We start from the raw sequence: 17,146 nt of genomic DNA on the forward strand, positions 1-17,146 counted from the left end.
ACATGTGAAATCTTCCCAGACCAGGGAGCAAACTCACGTCCCTTGCATTGCAAGCCAGATTCTTAATCACTGGACCACCAGGGAAGCCCTAGTTTACCATTCTTTTAGAGCGTATTTACTGTTGTGTTTTCAGAATCATAATACTCAGCCTCAGTTTTAAGTTAACTTGATTATCTAGGCAAGGATGTAAAAATTTAGTGAGAGGTCAATATGCAAAGCAAAGAGTCTTATTTTCTTGAAAATAATGGCAGTAAATAGTAGAGTAATACTGTGCTTAGCTTCTTGCTTCCAATACAGAATATTTAACTTGGAAACCTCACTTGTGGTCTCTGGGAAAGCATAACATAAATAATTGAGGGACACTCAGAAAATTGAATTAAGCCATAGTTTTGTAGGACTCTGGCCTTTTTAAAATTAGGGTTGCATGGAAACACTCCTATATGTAAAATAGATAGCCAGTGGGAATTTTCTGTATGACTCGGGGAGCTCAGACTGGTGCCCTGTGACACCCTAGGGGGCGGGATGGGGAGGAGGTGGGAGGGAGGCTCAGAGCGAGGGGACATATGTATACCTATGGCTGATTCATGTTGATGTCTGGCAGAAACAATGCAATACTGTAAAACAGTTATCCTTCAGTTAAAAATAAATTTTTAAAAAATAAATAAAAAAGGATTGATTCTCCTTAAATCTTTCAGAACCAGTTATCAGTTCAGTTCAGTTCAGTCACTCAGTCGTGTCTGACTCTTTGCGACCCCATGAATCGCAGCATGCCAGGCCTCCCTGTCCATCACAAACTCCCAGAGTTTACTCAAACTCATGCCCATCGAGTTGGGGATACCATCCAGCCATCTCATCCTCTGTCGTCCCTTTTTCCTCCCGCCCCCAATCCCTCCCAGCATCAGGGTCTTTTCCAACGAGTCAACTCTTCACATGAGGTGGCCAAAGTATTGCAGTTTCAGCTTCAGCATCAGTCCTTCCAATGAACACCCAGGACTGATCTCCTTTAGGATGAACCGGTTGGATCTCCTTGCAGTCCAAGGGACTCTCAAGAGTCTTCTCCAACACCACAGTTCAAAAGCATCAATTTTTCGGTGCTCAGCTTTCTTCACAGTCCAACTCTCACATCCATACACGACCACTGGAAAAACCATATCCTTGACCAGACGGACCTTTGTTGGCAAAGTAATGTCTCTGCTTTTTAATATGCTGTCTAGGTTGGTCATAACTTTCCTTCTAAGGAGTAAGCGTCTTTTAATTTCATGGCTGCAGTCACCATCTGCAGTGATTTTGGAGCCCCCAAAAATAAAGTCTGACACTGTTTCCACTGTCTCCCCATCTATTTGCCATGAAGTGATGGGACCAGATGCCATGATCTTAGTTTTCTGAATGTTAAGCATAGTGACTGGTTAAGGCTGAGGTAAATGGTTTGGTGTTACTCAGAAAAGGCTTCAAACAATTTCAAGCAATGATCAAAAATTTACCATACAACTTATTCACTTTCAGGGGATAATCAAATGAGTTGTGACATAAAGAGTAGCAGGCTCCTATTAGATGCCTGGGATCTAAATTGCTTAGGACACAGTGCTTGGGTCCATAAACTGAGAAAAATTACAGTCACACCCCAACATTGCTGGTTTCTGTGATTTCAAAAGATACTTCTAATGAAGCCATACAAGGAACAACTGTAGTCTCAAATCTGCTTTATCATTAATGAGAAAATGAAGTAAAAGTCTTCCACAGGAATTTGTTTAGATCCAGATTTGGTGGTAATGAGTTTATAATTAGATGGGTTTAAATGGGCAGATTTTTCCACAATCTGATTTTAATATGCTGTCATGCCCAACCTGCCAGAAATGTCAGTTCATTTGTTTTTATTTTTGGTTTGTTTTTACATCCATGCAATTTTTATTAAGTCAGTGCATAAGATCTATTAAATATATGCTAAATAGGACTGATTTCCCCCTGAATCTAATCTGTCTGTTAAACAAAAAAGGAATCTTCAGACAGAGAATTTTATATTCTTTGTTTAACAGAAAGTTATTTTATAAAAGTAACCCTCCCCCATCCCATTTCACCTTATCCTTCCAATCCTATCCATCTAGTTGTGGGGAAAAACATACTCAGGAGGCTGTATTCAACATCAATTGAAAAAAAAAGTAAATGAAGATAGGAAATATCCAGCTCATGCAACATAATAAGCAATGAGAAATTTTTTCTTGGAAATATGAAAAACCCACTTTTCTTGGAACTATAAAGACCCACTTACTCTCCCTTTCCTGTGTATTAGGATATTGTTGTTAAGTAGTTGCTCAGTCATGTCCAACTCTTTGCAATCCCATGGACTGCAGCCTACCAGGCTCCTCTGTCCATGGGATTTCTCAAGCAAGAATACTGGAGTGGGTGGCCATTTCCTCCTCTGGGAGATTTTCCTGACCCAGGGATCGAACCCGTGTCTCCTGCATTGGCGGGTGGATTCTTTACCACTGAGCCACCAAGAAAGCTCATATTAGGATATGTATGTGGATAAATACAACTAAAGTCTTCCCTCTTTGGTTTATTATATTAAATAGGAGTATCAAATTCAAGTAACAAAACCCTCACTGGCTTAAATGAAAAGTGAAATTCAAGCTGAATCCAGGCTCTCCAACTATGTTCTCAGTACTTCCTCTCTCTCACTTCTGCTTTCTTCTCTGTTGGATTTATCTGCAGGCAGATCCTTCCCAAATATTTGCAAGAGTTTATATCTCCAGTAAGGCAATTTTGATGAAATTCAAATCTCCAGTACCTCTACTTCTGAACCTGAGTGTGAATGGTAACTTGAGAAAAACATAAGCACACTGACTGATGTCAGTTTAAATTTTCATGATCCACCCTTTGCCTCTCTCTTTCCAACCTCCAGTTTCAGCCTCTTGATCTATGTCTCAGACATCCCAAAGTACACCGCAACAACTCTTCAAGATGTTGAGCTATTTTGTGTCTCCAGATTTTTTATGTCATTTCTTCAAATAGAATGTCCCAACATCTATTCATCACCTTGGTGACTGCATATTTAATCATTCCAGTCAGAATCACCTTTATCAATCCTCTTTCACTTCTTCCTGTCAAGGTTATTACTCTCATGCTCTTATCACGTGACCTTCATACATACCTCCATTTTAGCAACAATTTTACTATACCACAATTAAGGCTTACATCTCTAACCCCTTCACTGCAGAGAAACTACTGAGAACAGGAAAATATACTTTAGTGTTTGTTTTTGTTTCCCAAATGCTTATTTCAGTGTTTAACACATTCTAAATGGTTAGTTTTTTTGTCATTTTTGAATGGATAAATGAGTCAGTGAGTGAGAATTTCCTCAGTAAATCCTATGGAACGTTTTCTAAGTAATCAATGTGTGTTTTTTTCTCAGGATTTTTTCTAAAAAATAGATTCTAAATAAATCTTTTATAAGCCTTGCAAAACTTGTGATCTCTCTACATTTAATTACAAATCTGCTTCCCTCAAATCACACTGACCTTTATGTTAAAAAGCTATAACCTCAGATGCATATATATGCCTGTACTGTGCTGTGTTCTGTGCGTAATCGTTCAGTCATGTCTGATTGTGATCCCATGGACTGTAGCCCACCAGGCTCCTCTGTCCATGGAATTCTCCAGGCAAAAATACTGGAGCGGGTTGCCATTCCCTCCTCCAGGGGATCTTCCCAACCCAGGGATCAAACCCATGTCTCCCACTTTGCAGGCAGATTCTTTACTGTCTGAGCCTCCAGAGAAGCCCATATATATAAATATACCTGCTGCTGCTGCTGCTCCTAAGTCACTTCAGTCGTGTCTGACTCTGTGTGACCCCATAGACGGCAGCCCAGCAGGCTTCCCCGTCCCTGGGATTCTCCAGGCAAGAACACTGGAGTGGGTTGCCATGTCCTTCTCCAATACATGAAAGTGAAAAGTGAAAGTGAAGTTGCTCAGTCATGTCTGACTCTTAGCAACCCCATGGACCACAGCCTACCAGGCTTCTCCGTCCATGGGATTTTCCAGGCAAGAGTACCAGAGTGGGGTGCCATTGCCTTCTCCGATATATATACCTACCGTAATGCAAATACCAACTATTATTATTATGATACTTGTTGAACAGTATTTGAACATAATAGAGTCCAAGTCAGTAATCCAGGGAATTTGTGACATTTATAAGGAAATTCTATTTGACACTTGATGGGTTTTTTTTTTTAAATGATAAAATATGTATTTTGGGAACATGAGTATTTCAATTGCAAAGAAATGTTATCAAAGACCTATCAGAGCTTCCAATAACTATCTGAAATATAGACAATCACAAATTAAATACTTGACATTTAGAATGTTAACAATAGTACCAGGTGTTTAAATGCCTCAATCTCTTTTCACTGTTCTTTGATACTTGTCACATGAAGCCTACTGTAGCAAGGCATGCTGACCATTTATTAATGCAGACAAAAATTCCTTTAAAAAAAAAATGACAAAGTGTTTCATCATGCTGCACTACCTGCTTCTGCTTCTGCCTCTCCATCAAGTTGTACCAAACGCACATTTTCCAATTATCCCTGTATCATTTGGTATTTTTATCTGACAAGTAAATTAAGCTCATCCAAAACAGTGAATCTTGAAATCTTTTGTGTCCCAATGTAGCCACAGTTTGAAGTACTGAATTGCATTGCTTCTGGAGAAATTACAGAACAGTGGAGGAAAGCACATATGTGAAATCATTTTCTGAAAAAGTATAATCCCAGCCAAGGGTCTTTATGTCAACAGAAATGTTTCATGAGTTTTATTTCCATTCAGCTGAGAAGAGAATTCAGTAACCGGCTCACTAGACTGGATCAGAGTCTCTTGCTATTCTCTCTCTCTTGTAAATCAATCTTAGGGATATTTTTCTTGTTGGTAGATGGCATCAAGTGTTGAATGAATATAAAACAAACATGTTAATACAATGTCAGGCCAAACCTCTTCTGCTAAATAGCAACTTCATTTAAAGCCTAGGCTGGGATATTTGAATGAAGAAATTTACTCACATTATTTTAATTCATTTCAGAGCATATTAAATGCCAAAATACAAAGGTATAAGGGAATTTTTGTGTCTCTAGAATATTTTAGGCATTAACAATACCAAACGAATCACATATGAAAATTTTCTTTTAGTCAGAGGCTAATATCTAGAATGTGTTCTTTATCACTTCTTTATGAAAACATACATTTATTAATCCCTATGTTTTGTAAGGCACCATGCTAACCCCATGTGATACAGAAAGGCAAATGATATTGTTTCTGCCCTCAAGAAGTTTATGATATATTTGAAATGGACCAAAAAAACCCCAGAAATCTTCAGAAAATGAATCATTTTTGATAGTTAAAGTTTGCAGACACAGGTTTGGTCTTTAAATTATTATTTTTATAATTTTTAAATATATTGAAGGGAACTTTTTTTTTCTAATCATGCACCCACAAACTCCTGCCCTTCTATATAAAATATCTTAGACATATCCAGGCATGTTTTAGTTGACCTTGGCTGACCATAGTGATGTATTGAGTTCTGACATAGTGAGTCCATTGGTGCTCCTTGAATTTTGTAGGGCTGTTTGATCCTAAACTCCAGAGTAGTATGTATTTTGGAATTTTACATCAAATTGTCAGTTTTCCCAGTTGTTCTTTCAGTCAGCCTAGTAGTGTGCACTTCCATTCAACTCCCTCTCTTTAGGTATCTCATGTCTGGTCTTAACACTTAATTTATATCTGCTATACTGCTATATGAATTCAGAAATCAATAAACATATCTGAAGTAAGAGTGTGAGGCATTGAAGCTGTTTTATGAGGAAACTCTGCATTCTTAGTGTGTGACCATCTGTCAGATGTTTCTTCAGAGGCTCTCTATGTCTGCCTTGTTTGCCACTATTCCACTGTACTCCACATAATTGAAGTTGCCATCGAGCTGAATTCCAATGCATGTGATAAGTAGCTGAACTAAGAAAATAGCTGTGGGGTTAGGAGAGAATGGGAATGAATTAAGAAATAACTTTAAAATGTACGAATGACAGGACTGATGATCTGCCAGCACTATGTGAAGGCTGAGTTCAAAGTTTTAGGCTTTGATTTATGTCGGAGAGTGTTTTGCCTATGTTCTCCTCTAGGAGTTTTATAGTTTCTGGGCTTACATTTAGATCTTTAATCCATTTTGAGTTTATTTTTGTGTATGGTGTTAGAAAGTGTTCTAGTTTCATTCTTTTACAAGTGGTTGACCAGTTTTCCCAGCACCACTTGTTAAAGAGGTTGTCTTTTTTCCATTGTATATCCTTCCTCCTTTGTCGAAGATAAGGTGTCCATAGGTACGTGGATTTATCTCTGGGCTTTCTATTTTGTTCCATTGAACTATATTTCTGTCTTTGTGCCAGTACCATACTGTCTTGATGACTGTGGCTTTGTAGTAGAGCCTGAAGTCAGGCAGGTTTATTCCTCTAGTTCCATTCGTCTTTCTCAAGATTGCTTTGGCTATTCGAGAGTTTTTGTATTTCCATACAAGTTGTGAAATCATTTGTTCTAGTTCTGTGAAGAATACCGTTGGTAGCTTGATAGGGATTGCATTGAATCTATAGATTGCTTTGGGTAGTATAATCATTTTGACAATATTGATTCTTCCAGTCCATGAACACGGTATATTTCTCCATCTGTTTGTGTCCTCTTTGATTTCTTTCACCGGTGTTTTATAGTTTTCTATGTATAGGTCTTTTGTTTCTTTAGGTAGATATACTCCTAAGTATTTTATTATTTTTGTTGCAATGGTGAATGATATTGATTCCTTAATTTCTCTTTCTTTTTTCTCATTGTTAGTGTATAGGAATGCAAGGGATTTCTGTGTGTTAATTTTATATCCTGCAACTTTACTATATTCATTACATAAATCACTGCAGGATCCTCTATGACCCACCTCCCAGAATATTGGAAATAAAAGCAAAAATAAACAAATGGGACCTAATGAAACTTAAAAGCTTTTGCACAACAAAGGAAACTATAAGCAAGGTGAAAAGACAGCCTTCAGAATGGGAGAAAATAATAGCAAACGAAGCAACAGACAAAGGATTAATCTCAAAAATATACAAGCAACTCCTGCAGCTCAATTCCAGAAAAATAAATGACCCAATCAAAAAATGGGCCAAAGAACTAAACAGACATTTCTCCAAAGAAGACATACAGATGGCTAACAAACACATGAAAAGATGCTCAACATCACTCATTATCAGAGAAACGCAAATCAAAACCACAACAAGGCACCATTACATGCCAGTCAGGATGGCTGCTATCCAAAAGTCTACAAGCAATAAATGCTGGAGAGGGTGTGGAGAAAAGGGAACCCTCTTACACTGTTGGTGGGAATGCAAACTAGTACAGCTGCTATGGAGAAGAGTGTGGAGATTCCTTAAAAAACTGGAAATAGAACTGCCATATGACCCAGCAATCCCACTCCTGGGCATACACACCAAGGAAACCAGATCTGAAAGAGACACGTGCACCCCACTGTTCATTGCAGCACTGTTTATAATTGCCAGGACATGGAAGCAACCTAGATGCCCATCAGCAGACGAATGTATAAGGAAGCTGTGGTACATATACACAATGGAATATTACTCAGCCGTTAAAAAGAATTCATTTGAATCAGTTCTAATGAGGTGGATGAAACTGAAGCCCATTATACAGAGTAAAGTAAGCCAGAAAGATAAAGACCAATACAGTATACTAACGCATATATATGGAATTTAGAAAGATGGTAATGATAACCCTATATGCAAAACAGAAAAAGAGACACAGATGTACAGAACAGACTTTGGGACTCCGTGGGAGAACGCGAGGAGGGGATGATCCGAGAGAACAGCACTGAAACAAGTATACTATCAAGGGTGAAACAGATCAGCAGCCCAGGTGGGATGCATGAGACGCGTGCTTGGAGCTGGTGCACTGGGAAGACCCAGAGGGATGGGGTGGGAAGGGAGGCGGGAGGGGGAATCAGAATGGGAGCACATGTACATCCATGTCTGATTCATGTCAATGTATGGCAAAAACCACTACAATATTGTAAAGTAATTAGCCTCCAGCTAATAAAAATAAATAAAAAAAAAAAGATTTAAAAAAATAAATAACAATTAAAAATTTTTTAAAAAAAGCAAAAAAAAAAAACCCCAAAGTTTTAGGCTTGAATATTTCCAAGAGCGTTATACTTACTGTGATTTTACTCTCTTAGACTATAGGAAAGTCTGAATATTTTAAAATATTTTTTAATATAATTTTCTGGTCACATAATGTAGGATGGATTAGGAAGAGACACTGTGGGAAAGCAATCTAATAAAAAATTATAGAACTAGCCTAATCTGTAAAGCTGAAATTTTATATTACCAGTGGTAATAAACACAAGATGATATCAACATAATAATGATTTGAGTCTGGACGAGGAGTTATAGGGAAAGGTAAACCGGAGATGACCTCATGTTTCATTTCTAGGTGACCAAGAGAATAGCATCATTTACAAAATCACAAAATCTTTTCATCTAGGAGAACTATTTCTTCAGTTTTCACTTCTGTCTCACTCTTATGTCTACATGACCATTTAGTGGTGATTTTACAGATTGATGAGTCTCCATTGTGTATTGCTACATCTATCTATATATACATACATATATATATATATATATATAATTTCATAAGGTTAAACCAATATTGATTGCTATGTATCCCTTGAGAGGGGATTACTTTTTTCCCTGAAAAAAAAAAAATGGTAATGATTTCCTGTATTGACTATCAATAAAGCTTACAATTAACTAACTAGGTGCTTTCCATCCATTACATTGTAGAGACCTCTTTGTTTAAAAAACTATTTTGGTGACGTGATGAGATAATATCATTTGAAATTTTGACATTTCATCTAAAATTGGGAGTCATAAATAAAGCATATGAACATGAAACAAATACATTCCACAGTGTATTTCACTGGGTAGAATTTTGAGAAATGCTTTATTCAAAACAATCATATCAGTGCTGTCACCCATAGCTTTAAAAAAGTTGTTCAAACAGAAAAGGGTTAACTTTAAAAAGCTATTGCATAGAAAATGACACAGAATACAAATAACAGATTTCACTTTGAAATGTAAATATAAACTAGAATAATCTTGATTACAGAGAGACAAAATCATATCCCTCCATGGAAGAAAATTCTTTGGTTTAAAATAGCCAAATTGCTTTTCCCTCATACTTTCCTGAAGACATGAAATCTCTCTCTTTTTTTTTTTTTTTTTTTTTGGATACCAAGTAAATAACTTCACATTTTTTTCTCTTTAAATAGAAACAACTACAGCAAACCTCACTTAATGTCATCCTGACTTATGCCAAACATTGAGTGGGTGCTAAGTCCTTGCTCAGTAACAATTTTACAACTCTTTTCAGATAATTGCTTCCTCTTAAGGAAGTATGTGTCTTTCCAAACCATAGAATGAAATATGTCATTTTAATATACTTATCTTTTTCTAAAAATACAGCCTCATTCGATTAAGCAAAGGAACAACTCCTATCACCTAGTTACAAACACATTTTATTTCTTACCATGGATTTTATTGTGTTTCTTCTTAAGGACAGGTTTACTCTCTTTGGTGTTACTTACGTGGGTAAATCTTATGTATATATACACATTTCTCCTACAAAACTAATTAGAAATATCTTCTCAGGATTGAAAAAAATGAATAAGTGGAAATATAGATATGTTTTCACCACAGAGGAATTTGTATCTTTACTGTATTTTATGGAATCTTATGACATTCATTTTGTAGATGATTTTATGATTTATTTGTCTAAGTATCTGTTTATTTTTTAATATATTTATTTTTGGCTGTGTCAATACACAAGACCGTCCTTGTGGCATGCTGGATCTCCAGTTGTGGCAGGCAGCTTTCTCTGTAGTTGTGGCATGTGGGGTTAGTCTCCCCAAGGCATGTGGGATTTTAGTTCTCAGACCAGGTAGCTAACCTGCATCCCCTGCTTTAAAAGGCAGATTCTTAACCACTGGACCAGCAGGGAAGTCCCTTAGTGTCATTTACATTAATGGAGTCTTTGAGACCTCTAACCCAGGAACAACTCGTCTTCCACCTCGTCCTTCCCCTCCTCCCCCTCCTCCTCCTTCTCCCAATATATCACATTTCCAGACTCCTACTCTGCTGCAGTAAGATGCCATGTGGTGTGGGCTCAGTCGTGTCTGACTCTTTGCGACCCCATGGACTGTAACCCACCAGATTCCTCTGTCCTTGGAATTTTCCAGACAAAAATCCAGGAGTGGGTTGCCATTTCCTACTCCAGAGTATCTTCCTGACACAGGAGTCAAACCAGCATCTCTGGCACCTCCTGCACTGGCAGGCCGATTCTTTACCAATAGCATCAACCTGGGAAATGCCCTACTCTGCTGATTCATCACCAAAGGCTGTTTATTCTCTTCCAGAGCACCTTGCAGTTTCTCTTTCATAACAGTTCTTAGACTTGTAATTACCTGTTGGCTTTTTATCTTCCCCACTGAACTATAAATCCAGGAGGACAGTGTTTATTGTTTACCACTATATCCCCAGTACCTGTCTCAGTGCCTGCCATATAATTGGTGCTCAATAAACTAGAGTCTACCAGCACCTCTATGCTGTCAATCAATTAAAAAGAAAACAACATTCTTAACCTTGGATTCAAATTTACAAGCTTAATCTACTCGATTCAATGTAAAGGTCTATACTTGCAGTAGTCTCTGCCTCCCAGGAAGCACTGTCTCGAAGAATACAGAATAATTGGATTCTACTAACTAAAATAGTGTTAGATAGACTTACTTGACATACATATTGTTGCTACCTTCAGGGTAAATCTCTGCATATTAAGTGAAAGGTGAAGACATGGATAATCCTGGGTTAATCTAACCTGTTTTATACCAGAATCATCTAATCCATTCACATGACCCAAGTGAAATCGCTCAGTCATGTCCGACTCTGCAATCCCATGGACTGTAGCCCACCAGGCTCCTCCGTCCATGGGATTTTCCAGGCAAGAATACTGGAGTGGGTTGCCATTTCCTTCTCCAGGGGATCTTCCTGACCCAGGGATCGAACCCAGGTCTCCCGCATTGCAGGCAGACGCTTTACCGTCTGAGCCTTCACATAAACAAACATTTATTGAGCTACTACTATGTATCAACTTCTGTAGGTCCAATACTGCATTAATTTCCTGGGATTACTCTAGCAAATGACCACACTTGGTGGCTTAAAACACCAGATTTGTTCTCTCATATTTATGGAAGCCAGAAGCACACTCTCTCCTAAGATTCCAGTAGAGGTGGCCCTGGGCATTCCTTGGCTTCTGGCTGCACAACTCATCTCTGCCTCTGACTTCCTACAGCCTTCTCCTCTTTGTCTTCTCTTCCCATGTCTCCTATAAAGACACTTGTCATGAGTTTGAGCCCATCCGTTTGATCCATGATTGAGGTCCTCCGTTATACCTACAAATTCCTTTTTGCAGGGAAAGGTGGACAGGATGTCTTCATTCAACATATTACACATACTATAGTGAATATGGTCCCCGCCCTCCTGGAATTTGCAGTCTAACAGAAAGATTATTTTTTTAAAAAAGTAATTTCAATGAAACATCATAGAAATTTATGGATAAAAGTAGTATAAGGGTCCATGGGAACATATGTCTGGGAACCTAACAAAATCTACGCAACCAGAAAACGATGTGATGTTCATGTAGGAGGACTGAACAGAAACGGATCATGATAGAAACTCAATGCATTGTAAGAATTGGCAGAAGCAGCTCCTGCAGCTCAATTCCAGAAAAATAAATGACCCAATCAAAAAATGGGGCAAAGAACTAAAGAGACATTTCTCCAAAGAAGACATACAGATGGCTAACAAACACATGAAACGATGCTCAACATCACTCATTATCAGAGAAACGCAAATCAAAACCACAACAAGGCACCATTACATGCCAGTCAGGATGGCTGCTATCCAAAAGTCTACAAGCAATAAATGCTGGAGAGGGTGTGGAGAAAAGGGAACCCTCTTACACTGTTGGTGGGAATGCAAACTAGTACAGCTGCTATGGAGAAGAGTGTGGAGATTCCTTAAAAAACTGGAAATAGAACTGCCATATGACCCAGCAATCCCACTTCTGGGCATACACACCAAGGAAACCAGATCTGAAAGAGACACGTGCACCCCAATGTTCATCGCAGCACTGTTTACAATTGCCAGGACATGGAAGCAACCTAGATGCCCATCAGCAGACGAATGTATAAGGAAGCTGTGGTACATATACACAATGGAATATTACTCAGCCATTAAAAAAGAATTCATTTGAATCAGTTCTAATGAGATGGATGAAACTGAAGCCCATTATACAGAGTGAAGTAAGCCAGAAAGATAAATACCAATATAGTATACTAACGCATATATATGGAATTTAGAAAGATGGTAATGATAACCCTATATGCAAAACAGAAAAAAAGACACAGATGTACAGAACAGACTTTTAGACTCTGTGGGAGAAGGCGAGGAGGGGATGTTCTGAGAGAATAGCACTGAAACATGTATACTATGGGGTGAAACAGATCACCAGCCCAGGTTGGATGCATGAGACAAGTGCTGAGGGCTGGTGCACTGGGAAGACCCGGAGGGATGGGAAGGGGAGGGAGGCGGGAGGGGGGATCGGGAGGGGGAACACATGTAAATCCATGTCTGATTCATGTCAATGTATGGCAAAAACCACTACAATATTGTAAAGTAATTAGCCTCCAACTAATAAAAATAAATGAAAAAAGAAAAAAAAAAGAGTCATCTCCAAGTACAGGCTTGGAGCTTGATAAATCAGGGTTGGGTGGCCAGCTTTCTTGTGTACAATACATGTGACCTTATGCAAGTAATATAACCACTTAAACTAGGAATAATAATAGTACCCACTTATTAAGACTTTTATGCAGATAAATTTGATAATGAATTTGTGGTACTAAGCATAATACTAGTGGATAGTTTACTATTAAATATATATGGCTATTGTTGATGATGATGAGATTCATGTTTTCATAATCACCCCAGCCCCATCATCTGCAGAATTTTACTATAAATGTGCATCACATTATACACGCTTATTTTAAAATTTATATTATACATTGTTGTCGTTTAGTCACTCTGTCGTGTCTGACTCTGTGACCCCATGGACTGTAGTCCTCGAGGCTCCTCTGTCCATGGGATTCTCCAGGCAAGAATACTGGAGTGGATTGCCATTCCCTTCTCCAGGGGATCCTCTCAACCCAGGGATCGAATGCATGTCTCCTATACATATACACACACAATATTCTTCACAGAGGAGTGTTTAGAATTCCTAGTACAGAGGTTTAATAAACAATTGTGCAGAAATACACATTTTTCAAAGTGTCACAACTGAATAATCTGTTATCCAATTAAAATTTTAATTGAAGCAAAGTTCATAAATATGTAATCATCAGGGTGGAAAAAAAGATATATTAGTAGTACTGGCATTTTACTAAGCAATTATTTAAATTAAACAACACAATTTTCTGTAATGAGGTGATCTGATTTTCCAAAGACAGTCAATTACATAATATTCTCCTCATTCTGAACTTGAATACATGGTCTCAATAAATCCCCTGCTACCTGGCTACCCTGAAAATACGTTCCAGGTTTAAAATTCTTCAACTATACTATATATTTTACAAATACACCAGTTTGTAAGTAAATAATGTTTTCTTTTGAACTGCCACCTTCATCTTCAAAAAATTAATGTTGTTTTCTATAACATCTATTCCTTATAATTTGTTATTCAATAATTTTCATGAAAAAAAATGTGACATTTTAAGGCACACATTAATTCCCATGATATCATTATTATTTTGAAGATTAGGAAATCCAGTTAGGACCTAATAAAAAACCTTCAGTACATTACTCATTAGATAAAATTCAACTATTTAACTTGGTTCTGTACAGACTGTGAGCTACAACTCAACACTGAAATAGATTGCCTGAAAATATCTTGATTAAGTCATAATGACTAACATCTAATTCCAAGGTTTAGTAAATTTTTTACTAAAACCTTAAGATAAATGATTTCTGTGTTTACTTACATTTAGGTTTCTTAAAAATCCTCTTAAATACTTGACTGGTTTCTTACTGACTCAACAATAGCATTTAAGGTTTAGATATTCTCTAGTAGAAATGTCCTTTTTATGAGAAAGTTATTACCATGAATATAAACTTGCACGTAGCTTATCACATACTTGATTCCCAGAAAAAGATCCACTTCTTTGGAAGTCTTTCTCAGGCTTAATAAATTTAAATTATTATGGTAGGAGTTAAGTGGTTTGCTTTTTGGTTATATTCTTTCTTTTTTCAGCTTGCTGCTTACAACTGATTAGATTAATAATTTTTATAATAATCTAAATAAAAATCAAGCTTTATTCAAGTTAAGGGATATTAGAGGCACTGATTGATTTAATACTTTAGAATACTGATAACAAACTGAATTATTATTGTGAGTTATAGTATAGGAAGGAGAAATTTTAAAAATATCTAACATCTGAATTCTGGTGATAGTCACATGTAAGGTGGATCAAGTTCTTTAACTTCTCTGGGGTTCAATTTCTTTACCTCTGTTACTGAGCAATTACCCATATGCCATCCAATTAAATTATATCTTGTTAAAACTTCAGTAATACAGAGAATGAAAAGTGTCAATGAATTAATTGAAATAAAAAGATTCCTGGAAGGTTAGGAAAACATGCAGCCCTTGCAGTTTCAGTACAGTTTTGTCAATGAAAGGAGTTATATGCTGTTACCATATATAATCTATACTTTTCTTCAAACAAGGGAGCTTTTACATATCATGTTTTTAATGAATTTAAAAATGACCAGCTTCCCTTGTGGCTCAGCTGGTAAAGAATCTGCCTGCAATGTGGGAGACCTGAGTTTGATCCCTGGGTTGGGAAGATCCCCTGGAGAAGGGAAAGGCTACCCAATCCAGTATTCTGGCCTAGAGAATTCCAAGGACTGTATAGCCCATGGGGTCGCAAAGAGTGGAACACGACTGAGTGACTTTCACTTTCACTTTTTAATGACTGCTAATCAAACTTCGGGAGAGGCAATGGCACCCCACTCCAGTACTCTTGCCTGGAAAATCCGGTGGATGGAGGACCCTGGTAGGCTGTGGTACATGGGGTCACTAAGAGTCAGACATGGCTGAGCGTCTTCACTTTCACTTTTCACTTTCATGCATTGGAGAAGGAAATGGCAACCCACTCCAGTGTTCTTGCCTGGAGAATCCCAGGGACAGAGGAGCCTGGTGGGCTGCCGTCTATGGGGTCGCACAGAGTCGGATATGACTGAAGCGACTTAGCAGCAGCAGCAGCAGTCAAACATCTAAGCATCTACTGTATACACTCCTGTGCTATAGAGGTGGGAATTCATAACTCTGATTTTTGAATTAAGCTCTGTGAAACGTAAAGAAGTTCATTCTTAAATTATGCAATAATAGCCTTTCTATTTTGTGAAAACAGACATTGTAACAGTCTGTAAAGTCTGATCTGTTGGTATATGATCAGGCCACTCAAGATGACAGTTCTCTTGCTCTCTTATATGACTTGTGCTCAACCATCCCATGGTTCGCTTACACCCTACTCACATGACTATCCAATCCTCTTAATTATAGTGTTTAATCAGTAACTGCCTACATTCTTGTCCCAGCTTCTGGCTACCCTGGTAACTGATGAGCCAACCTGAAGCCAATTCCCCCTATAAACAGCTACCCCACCTCCACCCCCACTGCGAGGACTGCTACTGTGTCCTGACTGCTCTCTGCTATCTGTGATGGGGTGTTGCTCCAGGACTTTCAGACTGTAAGATTCCCTAAGTACTAGACTGTTGTTGTTTCTTTCACTGGCTCTTGGCTTTCCTTTGTCTCTCAGATGCGCAACTACAGGGTTTGCAAGCATATGGATGTAGCCCAACAGTTGGCAAACCTGTTCAAGGAAATAGCAATTACATAAGCAAAATCCTTTAGTTCATCTGCTTATTTAATTATGCAAAATGTGCTTAACCTTAAAATGAGGGGTACTAAGAACCCATCTGCTTTCTTAGTGTTTTTGTAAAAAAACAAAGGGTCATGGGTAGATTAAGGCTTCGATCTTCAGCCCTCATTTTGGATCTGCATCTTACGTGTCAAATAAAGGGCAAATTTGGTGGAATTTTTTGGTATTCATTACTGTATTTTCAGGAATACAGTAAGTTGTAAAACATTTGGTAGTGACAGGTCACCCAGGGAAATGTTAATACCTTATCTGTGTTTCAGCTTCTGACATGGCGGCGGAACAGGGGCAGATTCTTGTGATAGCCACCGCGGCAGTGGGAGGATTCACTCTTCTCGTCATTCTTACTCTCTTCTTCTTAATCACTGGCAGGTAACTGAATTATACCAGAATATTTCCAGGATTTGTGGAGAGCCATTCTTCTTATATATTATGTGTTCAAAGGCTTTTAAGCTTAAAGAACTGTACCTGTGAGAAAAATAAGTCGGGGCAGATTCCACTCTTGACAAGTGCACCTTTATGTGGCAACAGGTCCCAGAACCTGAAAGCAACTGAAGACCTGAGAAAAACACTTTGAAAACAGTGAATGAGAAAATCCTATTCAATAAGTGACTTCTGAGTTTTTCCTTTACTACAATCAAATGATATCATTAAATGGATTTTGCTTGGAAAAAAAAGTAGTTCAACAGAGAAACTGAACAATTTATATAAAAGTGCTTTATAAACTTAATATTATAGAAAAAAATTTATCCATTAAATACTGAACATATTGATATTAGAATTGCATTAATTTGGTTATGTAATCAAGTTAAAATATTTTCCTGCTTAAGTGTAATATGGATAAGAATTTTAAATGACAATAAATTTAATGTAGCAAATGACCTAGACTTGAATCCCAACCAGCTGGTCAAAGTGCTGCTTCCACCTAAACCTTAGATTTATATTTTTACACAGTTTGTTATGACAAATCATCACTCTTGCAGCTAATAGTGTCTCAGACGTCATTTAAGCAGTG

General features: G+C 37.7%; 1 protein-coding gene across 1 annotated transcript in view; it reads left to right on the forward strand.

Annotated features, from left to right (window-relative positions):
* Positions 1-17,146, forward strand: part of EPHA6 (EPH receptor A6) — a 927,780-nt gene that overhangs the window by 625,302 nt on the left and 285,332 nt on the right. The window contains exon 8 of the mRNA XM_061133941.1: positions 16,395-16,503. Within this exon, the coding sequence (XP_060989924.1) occupies positions 16,395-16,503 (109 nt within the window). The remainder of the gene's footprint in view (positions 1-16,394; positions 16,504-17,146) is intronic.

The sequence above is a fragment of the Dama dama genome, chromosome 31 (assembly GCF_033118175.1).
Source record: "Dama dama isolate Ldn47 chromosome 31, ASM3311817v1, whole genome shotgun sequence".
Classification (NCBI taxonomy): Eukaryota; Metazoa; Chordata; class Mammalia; order Artiodactyla; family Cervidae; genus Dama; species Dama dama.